The sequence below is a fragment of the Temnothorax longispinosus genome, chromosome 10, assembly GCF_030848805.1.
Source record: "Temnothorax longispinosus isolate EJ_2023e chromosome 10, Tlon_JGU_v1, whole genome shotgun sequence".
NCBI lineage: Eukaryota > Metazoa > Arthropoda > Insecta > Hymenoptera > Formicidae > Temnothorax > Temnothorax longispinosus.
The window spans coordinates 18,381,545-18,391,728 of record NC_092367.1 but is presented as its reverse complement, the minus strand read 5'-3'; the positions used below and the strand labels follow the sequence as shown (position 1 = coordinate 18,391,728).

Below are 10,184 nucleotides of genomic sequence, written 5' to 3'. Positions count from 1 at the left end.
TTTCAGCATATAATTTTTATCTATAAATTGAATTTTTTTATAAGAATATACAATTAACATGGTATGTACACTGTAACAATCACAGGAACATTTATATTCTTAAAAAGATAAAATATATAATAGATGAAACGTATGTGATATACAAGTGGTTTATATATTTTAGATCCAAAACAAAATATTTTTTTCAACATCTTCATCGAAGTCATCCAAATTGTATTTTTTCTTATTCAATAAAAATAAACTGCTGATCGATTCTCGAAACTGATCATCGAATTCATCGACCTATGATCACGTGACCGAGTGTAACCTAACCTAACCTAACCTCGCGTCGTTTGTGGTCTGGTCATCTGTGTTGTCGACGGTAGAATTTGCGCGGTTTTTCGCAATGATCGAAGATGTGAAGTAGTGGGTTCGATCGAGAGGCCTTAGGACCTCGAGCATTCTCAAGTGGCGTTGAGTTATAGATACAGTAGTCTTCCATCGTGTAAGATAATCTATAAACATGGCCAAGAGGAAATCATACATTCGGAAACGCAGCTCCATCCGTAGATCCACCGGTTCCGGATTGCTCGACCCGGACACAAACATCATGGACGAAGGTAAGAACATCTCCCCTTCATTCGTTCTGTGACATTAACTGTCACGAGCAAAGTAAAACTCGAAAATGATATTCGACGAGACTTCAATGCATTCTTTTTTTTTCCCCGCAGAACAAACATTCTGGTACGATCACTTGCAGGAGAAAACGTTTCCGCAGCATTCCTTGAGTCACACTGTAAACGAAACACCCAGACAGCTGGACCTTAGTTCGCGGATGGAGTCTAGCCGGGAATCGTTCGGAAAAATTCATTTGGAATGGTGGAAAAATTTGGATCTCTCCGATAGCGATCACGCTGCTTCGACAAGCCCAAGACACAATCATAGCGCAGGTATAAACAGGCGGAATGTTTAACTTTGTATTCTAGATTCGTAATACTTACATATGTTATCTTTTTAGCGATAGTTAAAACCAATATATTGCAAACTTCAACGTCTGAGTCGGAAAAGGAGCTTGAGTTAAGAAAGCGAAAGGTTCATTTGAGAGCAGCAAATAACAGGAAGAGTACTAACAATGCCTTTTCGAGTGCTTTGAATGATACCGAGGTAACCGTTCCATTAAAATTACGGAAGAAACGAGCAAATTATTCTGAGCTTCATAGCGATTCGGACAGAGGAATCTCGCGAGAAAGGTTGCAGGAAGATGAAGAGGACGATAATCTTAGCCCAAGTGAGAAAATTTTGAAATCAAAGCCACGTATTTCTCGAAGAAGGAAAAATGACAGTACAAAGGATCAGAATCCCTTTCAGGATATACTAACGGAAGATGGTGCTTTGAATGGCAACACCACGAGACAATCGGTCGCGCTTGAAAAGGAATCCTCGAAGCGTTCGATGCACCGAAGTATTGATGCAAGTAAAGAACATGCTGACGATAAAAGGAAATCAGTGAGAGCGTCTCAAGCAATACCACTGAAGAGTGTCGAGACCGATTCCTTGAATTTATTACCTCCAAATGTCGAGAATGCGGCGCTTCAGAGTAATGAGATCGTTCAAAGCAGCGATGAAAGCAGTGAAATTGTGCACAACAAACTTTTGAATGTCCGCCTTCTACAGCGCGCGCGGAAGAGCGTAGGAAGGAATGCCTTTGCAGATGCTCTAGCCGATGACGCAAATGTCGAGAATGTATCGCTTCAGAGTAATGCTAATAAGATCGTTCAAAGCAGCGATGAAAGCAGTGAAATTGTGCACAACAAACCTTTGAATGTCCGCCTTCTACAGCGCGCGCGGAAGAGCGTAGGAAGGAATGCCTTTGCAGATGCTCTAGCCGATGACGCAAATGTCGAGAATGTATCGCTTCAGAGTAATGCTAATAAGATCGTTCAAAGCAGCGATGAAAGCAGTGAAAGTGTGCACAACAAACCTTTGAATGTCCGCCTTCTACAGCGCGCGCGGAAGAGCGTAGGAAGGAATGCCTTTGCAGATGCTCTAGCCGATGACGTAAATGTCGAGAATGCAGCGCTTCAGAGTAATGCTAATGAGATCGTTAAAAGCAGCGATGAAAGCTTTGAAATTGTGCACAACACACCTTTGAAATTCCGCCTTCTGCAGCGTGCGCGGAAGAGCGTAGGAAGGAATGCCTTTGCAGATGCTCTAGCAAACTCCTCTACAGCTAATCCGAATAAGGAGAACGATATTCACGATAACGAACCTCCATTAGTGCCACCACCAACACTCAGCCCGTCAAAAAGATCTGTCAACAGATCTAAGACTAAGATCGACATCACGCACGAAAATTCACCAACTCGTAAAAGGTCAAGATCATCTCTGATTGCGGAAGAGAAACAATCATTAGACGCGCGAGCCAAAGATAATATTGAAGCAAATTCGAGCAGCTCATCCTTAGATGATGATGAATCCCGCAGGAAGAAGTCTGTATTTTTGAAATCAAAATCAGGAAATTCACGTAAGAGCTTAAATAAGAACCCGTACGAAGAAATATTAGAGGAGGACAGTAATATCAGCGCAAGAAAAAGTAATGTTTCAACTAAAGATAATCGCGTACCAGTGCAAGCCAACGATAATACTGGAGGAAATTTGAGCAACTCATCTTTAGATAATAATGAATCCCGCGGGAAGAGGTCTGTATTTTTGAAGCCAAAATCAAGAATTTCAGCAAGTTTTCGTAAGAGCCTATCGAAGAACCCGTACGAAAAAATACTTGAGGAGGACAATAATATCAGCCCAAGAAAAAGTAATGCTTCAACTGAAGATAATCGCGCTTCTTTGGAACGAGATGAAACCGCAACAAGGATTATCCAGATGCGTGGATCTTTATCAACAGAGAAACTCTCGCAATCAGAAAGGAATAGAACGAGCGTGGAAGGGTCCGATATATCTCTTACGTCATCAAACTCACAGATGTCATCAAACTCAGAGAAGCCATCCAACGTCGAGAGAGATGTATCTAAGAAATTGAATGTATCTTTAGAAAATAAGAGTAGAATATCAGAAAACAGCGATCTCGCGAATGCGTCAAAATCAATTTCTCGAAAGAGTATAGTAGCTAAAACGCCAGAAAAAGAAGTTTCTTTCAGCCGCAAATCCACTAGAGAGGAAACTTCGAAGAAACATACAAATGCGATTGGTAGTACAAGTACTAATAATATAGTAACACCTGAAATTAGCGATAATTCACGCGATGACACAGATATAGAACAAGATTTAAGTACTTTCAAACGAGTGTCTAAATCAGGCCCTGATAAGGAAGGTCGTTTGACGCGTGACACTTTAAGAAATCGGTCTGAAACACCAAAGTCTGCGAACACAGGAGTACATAAAGTTCTTGATAACTCGCAAAATGATGCAAGTAGCAAACGTGCTTCAAGTGTGCCCAAACGATTGTCCAAGTCAAGCCCCGGTATAGAAACTCGTTTGCCGCGTTTAAAAAATCGGTCTGAAACACCAAAGCCTGCAAATACAGTACATGAAGCTATTGATAATTCACACAATAATACAAATATAGAACATGATTCAAGTTCGCCAAAACGATTGTCCAAATCGAGTCCCGCTAAAGAAGATTGTTTGACGCGTAACAATTTCAGAAATCGGTCTGAAACGCCAAAGTCTATAAGCAAAAATATGGAATTGCCTAGACGATCTATAAACTGGATCGCCGATAATGAAGAATATAACGTTAATGCAGATTCAGAAATAAATATAGGTGGTATCTCACAGATAATGAGTTCTACGAGATTTTCTAAAGTTAACGCAAATATAGGAACACACAGAAGCACTATTCAGTCAGTTGAAATAGAAGCGGCCGATGGTGAAAATACAGATCTTGGGATCCAAATAACTCAACGACATTCCACTTCGACAGAAGCTGAAACAGGCAACAAGGCAGTAAATCGGCAGAGCGTGCAGAGTACGAATAGGACCAGCATTAAAGAGAGTAGAGAAACTGCAGGTAGACAAACAAGTTTGAATAAGTCCCAAAATTATCGCAATACATCGGTTAGAGCGTCAGGCAAAGATGTTTCTTTCAATGCTAGTAAGCTAAATTCATCAAAGATACCAAGAAAGATCGATGATTTTTTCAAAGTGAAACAAGCTTCGACAACGATAGATAAATCGAATGAGCGCGCGCAGAAGTCGCAAACCTTCGATACTGAGAAAATGGAGAAGATTAAGACGGAGTTGGAGAAAATAAAGAAGCGTGAGATGGCCGCGATGAAAAAAGTCACGACCGATAAGAAAGAATCTGCGTTAAAAACGAAAGATGTGAAATCTCTTACGTCTAAACAAGCTACGAAAAAGAAGCCGGTCGCCAATGTTACGAAAGTAGTGAATAAGGCATTCCTGGTAGACGGAAAGGTATATAGAGCACCGAGACTCCCTCGTCCGAAGCATTGGGCTACAGATCGTCTTTATAAGTTTCTGTGGAATCGCATGGAGCCGAAGTACAAATTGGCGACGAGATTAAAGTCCGAGAAATTCGTGCAAGAATTAGCTAAGATAGTCTCTTTAGTTGAGCGCCGTAAGAATTATGAAAATTATGAGATCGAAATGCAGGCTCTGATGAAGCAAATGGCTCGCTTGGGAATTATTAGTACTCGTAATGATTTTTATCACTTCTGTCAGGATTTTCTGCCATACGAGTTTCGCGTTAAAGTTGTACCTATGTTATTGCCCGGCAACAAAAATAATATTCCTTATGACCCAGAAAAGTTGCACATTCCCTTACTCGATACCTAGCGATTAACACTGTTAAGACATGAAGACATAATTACAGCGCGACAGAATATATTAATTATTTTTTGAAGCTATGTTTATAATGCTTATAATTTAATGTTGAGTGTACATATAACATGTAATTAATCTCTATATGGAAATGTATATTATATAATGTTAACTAATACACACATATAATTGATAATATATTTTTGATAGATGCAAGATTAAAAGAAAAATGCGAAAGGTGTTGTTTATTGCACTATCTATAAGCTCCATGTAAATTTTAGAATACGATTATTTTTGTATTTTTCAATAAAACATTGCGCACAGCGATAAGTATAGCATTACATAAAAACTTGTAACAAGAAACGTTTTCCAACCATTAAAATATTTATATATCGTTCAATATTTTACATGTTATTGCTTTCATTTCTTTGAATTCTGAAGTATCTAAAAGTAACTTTTGAAACTGTTAAAACTGGTGGATATATACAACTCCGAAATTATATTTTCAATTATAATTACAATATATTGTTGATCTCTTAGGGCCGATATCACAGTCTCCGATTAAACTCACGCTTCGTCTCTTTCTAGGGGGACAGTTAGAAAGAGATGCAGAGTGAGTTTAATCGGAGACTGTGATATCGGCCCTTAATCCCTTAAAAAGTTAGGGTACAAATATATCTTGGATGCGTTATCGGAATCGCAATTTTTGAAAATTTTGGAAAAATCTTGTAATTTTGTGAAACATCTTCAAAATTTCAAGACATCTCTTAAATGATTTAAAGACTTTATATGTTTATTTCTATCAATGCAGAATAACTTGAATCTCGGCTGAATTCACTTTTTATTATTTTCCCAATCTTTAGAATTGGGAAAAAGATAAAAAGTGAGTTAAACCCGAGATTAAAGTCAACCTACATTGGTAGAAATTGACAATAATGTTCTTTTTGTCAATATTTACATACTCGTTATTTTTTATTTGGTGCTCCGACGTTTGGCACTTCGAAACGTAGTGGTTCCCACGCTTCTGATATTTGATCCTTCGATACCTCTACTTGCACTTTAAGCGATCAGTATTGCGTGTTTATTTACTTATTCCGGTTTATATACGCATACATCATTTGCGCTTGTATAGCCGCGTTATATATAGACCTATTGTGATGACTTTACTATAAATATCCTCCTAATCATTCGCTCTGTATGACAATCTTTTTGCTCGAGTAAACACCTTGTTTTTCCACGACGTTCACAACAAAAATTATTTAAGTATGCTGCTTCGTGACGCGGATGGATAGGACAACATTAGACTAATTGTCAAAGATCGAGTATCTATGTGTGAAGTTATACAAAAAGAAAAAGTCTTTTTCTTCTTAGGACCAGTTTAATTTAATAATTTAGTAGATAAATAATAAATAATTTAATTTAATAAATAGGAATTTAAGAATTCTTTTTATTAAATTAAATTAGTCCTAAGAAAAAATGTTTTAAACAATTATTTGTCTGCTATTTACATTTTGTTATATAGAATAAATCTCTTAAAATCTAAAATTTGTATGAAAATTTATTTAATCGACATATTATTGTGCTTAGATTAACATTAGAACTACCAAAACAGTCAAAATGACTTTGTAACTTTTATCGAACGGTGCATTTTTCTGAGATTTTCTGTGACTTGTTGCGGTATGTAAATTGATCAATTTACTTTCCTCCTTTATCTCTTTTTTCAAAAATATATAGTATACATTTAAATAGTATAATCGTCGGTAGTTCTAGTGTTAAGTACAATAGGTGCCAACGATGGCCCGCTTTAAGTATTCCACTTATACAGGCAAATATTCATTGCGTGCCGAATGGCCGTGACGTGTCGGCTTTGCAAATATTTGCTACAGATCGAACGTCGCATTGACGTAACGGCGCTCATGCAATGCGTGACGCATTTGATAACAAAACTCGATAATATAACCAGGGACCACAAAATCGTTCTCTTTCTAATTGTCAAGCAAATTTACAATTTCCAATTAACATCCAATTCTTTTTTTTTTTTTAAGACAATATTTCTTACGGTTAATTAATCTCACATACGTACATACACATACATACATGCGCACACACACGTTACACAATGCAAACCTCGTTTGAAGTCTAATCTCTATAATGGAACGGCCGCCTCAATTAGGCTGGACTTATTTTCGCTGGGCCGCGATGTTTGAGCGCGCATTTGTAGCCACGCGACACCGCCACGCGCCGCTCGTTATACCACGTCGCCGATGGGCGATTGTTTCCCCTCAACCCCGCGAAAAATGATTGCCGAGTCCACACGTCGCCGCGCCGAACGGCTGGACGTGTTGCAATAATTGCGACGACGCAGTGAATGAATCACGTCGAGCGAAGAGTGATTTTGCCACCGCGAAATCCCGCGCTCATTTTGCGTCAGCATTCCACGATGCGAGATACGGCCGCGATTTAATCGTAGACCAAACAGGGGGGGCAGAGTACGCGCCTGTCATATTTTCACGAAAAATCCAAGTTATTTTCTTACGTAACTGTGTATATTATTTTGTTGCCGTATAAATAACTTCGTGGATTCGCGACGAAGTGTTTTTGCTCGCGCGATAAGGCATATGATCGTCAGTTCGAGACAACGCGATTTCCGAGGGGCTGGGGGGAGGGGGGGCAGATTTATCGGAACCACCGAACGATTAACTAACCGGAGCGCACTCGCGATTTCAATTCCGCGGGGGGTAGGGGGTGGGAACGGGGGTGGAGGGCGATCCTTCCACGGTCGGCTCTCGCGGCGACGCGCTCGTATGTTATGACAATTATGAGTTTTCCGTAGGGCCACTCGGGGGTGGCACGTGACCGACGACACGCATCGGGGGAGGGGGAGGGGGGCGAAGGGGGGACACGGCGCGTGCCACCGCGTGAGAACGGCCGCGCTCACACGCGTCACACGCACAGGACACGCGCGCGCGTGTGTGTGGCGCCGCAGCCGTGAGAGAAGAGGAGAGACGAGTAAAGCGCGTGGGGGGCTCCCGGGATTTAATTCGCGCTCCGCTCTCGACTTCCTAGTGCATCCTCTGAGAAGCAGCGATTAAATTTCGTTCACGTGCGCCCACTCGATCACTCGCGTTATCATACTGGCCAGAGAATAGATAATATAACATTTGGATAAATGCGTTTGTTAAAAAAAAAATGGATCCGCGACCGTAATGATATATACGGTTCACGTAATATAACATTTAGGCCGGTATTCATAATCAGATCTTATTTCAAGACCGTCTTAAGAAATATCTTAGGATGCTAATACGGCTCTGTGATTGGTTAATGACATCTTAAGATTGTACTTAAGATGGTCTTAAATATAAGCACCGCGACTATGAATACCGGCCTTAATTCCAAAGGGCACGACAATTGGCCTTATCAAATGTAATGTAATGGACAATATCGATATTACATTTAATATCTTTTTTTTAGGTACATTTTATTTCGGAATACGAGATACCTAAATTGTTGCGAGTGGACATGAAAGAGCAATGACATTTCAAAGCGCCCGATATGTGCGCGAAATTTTATTAATTTATTATAGCGCTGCAGGAATTGTTAAAAGGTAATCATTTGACATTTCGAAATTAAAAAGCGGCAAGATGAGCCAACAAAGAATGGGAATTATTGTAAAACTGTAAGGGTCTTTAATTAAAAGTTTCTTTGAACTAATAATAACGGTGCGAGAGTATTGTCGAGAACAACTTGGAAAGTTATATGAAAAATAAATCCGTAACTTTTCGCTGAGAAGATATATCGAGTTAAATAAGAAAAGCAAAGTTGAACAAGAATTTAACAAAGGCGCTGGTAAAACAATAAATCGGTAGCGCCACACGCATTTTACGTTGTGTATAAAACGCACGTGTATAATATGTGAGTGTTTACGCATAAACGTGCTCGAATCTTTAGCGATGGGGCGGAACGGTTATGATAAAACGCCGACGAGTGCAACTACGTTTATCGCTATCTTTCAATATTTCGCCCTTTTTCCCCTCCCGGCGAATTCTCCCGTTTTCGACAATATCCCACGAAACCTTTTCCATATTTGCATACGTGTGGTAGTCACGTGCGTGCACGTGCACGCGTATGCACGTGCACACGTCGACTCGTGTGTTCAGTCCTTACTCTTACTTATTGCAACGCGCATTTATGCGGCGCAGGTGGCACAGTTTTCCCCGGCAGATATTCGATAAATAATTCATTCATATGTCGTTCAAAATAATCGACGCGTAAATGAAAATTAATCAGCTCTATCCGCTTAATTGGAATAACGGACCTTGGACCTTTCGACTTGCGCGCGTCTCGATGCGATTAGACCGGATATTACACAATCAATCGTACCGAGCAAATGCTGTCTCGACGATAAGTGTACGCGTATATAAGAAAAATAATGATATACAATATAGAAATGCAATCATCTAAAACGACCGCTACTTTGGACGAATTAATCGACCGGAATCGCGATCCAATGAAATTATCGCGTACATCAGCGTTTTGTCAATCAGCGATTGCCTCTCGCGATAGACTTTCTCATTCAATCACTCGTGCATTAATCCAATTCGTTCTTATTCTCGCCTCTATTCCCCACGGGCCATTGAGCGCTCGTTCTGTCCCATCGCACGGCGCGTCGCACACACGCGTGCACGCGTATTCCTTATCGAATTGCGCATTGATTAATCGGTGGCTCGAATTCTCTGGTCACGGACAGATGAAACTGTCTTGGTTTTCTCGTTTGTTACTTGCAATTTATTTTAAATTAAATACCGGCAAGTATACAATACCTCCCCTATCCAATATCTTATAAAATGTTTATTTTATTTTAACATATTTTTGTAAGCGCAAATGGCTACGAGAAATATAAAAGCGATCTCATAAATATATATTCAATTTGGTTAATTATTATTCTCTATTAATAAATGAAAGGGAGACGCATGAAAAATTCAGGCGGATGTTCGGAAAAACAAGAGAAATGTCAGCTTAGTCGGAAAATTGTAGAAACTGCATTATAATTTAAGCGAGGGTGAGTACAAATAAATGTCATATCGCAATTACGAGTGGCCCACATTTTTACGAGCGAATAAATTCTCGGATATGCATTTTACAACGAACCTTATTTATCAGAGTTTATCTGAAAACGAAATGTCGCGCTTTGGGAAAAATTTAAACCTTTGAACCCCAACATTTCCTATATATAGTGGCAGAGAGAAATGCGTAAAAAGCACGCTAAAAAGAAAGATTCAGAAATGAAGCTAAATGCGGCAAAATGAGAAATTTATCCTTTCCCAAGGGGAAATTTTCTCGTGTTAATAAGCGGCTTGTGTAGATATATACCGAGCCAGGCGTAATTTGCGAAATGTCACATAAGC

At 39.7% G+C, this 10,184-nt stretch overlaps 1 protein-coding gene across 2 annotated transcripts; it reads left to right on the top strand.

Annotated features, from left to right (window-relative positions):
* The first annotated feature begins 310 nt into the window (after positions 1-310).
* LOC139820823 (uncharacterized) lies at positions 311-5,065 on the top strand. Of its 2 annotated transcripts, none has more exons than XM_071791363.1 (3): positions 311-599; positions 740-929; positions 998-5,065. In XM_071791363.1, the coding sequence occupies exons 2-3, from the start codon at positions 815-817 to the stop codon at positions 4,792-4,794; spliced, it is 3,912 nt and encodes a 1,303-aa protein (XP_071647464.1). In that variant the 5' UTR covers positions 311-599; positions 740-814; the 3' UTR covers positions 4,795-5,065. The 2 variants fall into 2 exon arrangements, with proteins under 2 accessions (XP_071647464.1, XP_071647462.1); XM_071791361.1 differs by having other exon boundaries at positions 711-929.
* The last annotated feature ends 5,119 nt before the right edge of the window (positions 5,066-10,184 follow it).

Bases quoted from the DNA above. Each gene is read 5' to 3' on its own strand.
- LOC139820823 (XM_071791361.1), top strand. From the start codon at position 503: ATGGCCAAGAGGAAATCATACATTCGGAAACGCAGCTCCATCCGTAGA. The intron at 600-710 runs GTAAGAACATCT...TTTTCCCCGCAG, and splicing joins CACAAACATCATGGACGAAG to AACAAACATTCTGGTACGAT. The intron at 930-997 runs GTATAAACAGGC...TTATCTTTTTAG, and splicing joins AAGACACAATCATAGCGCAG to CGATAGTTAAAACCAATATA.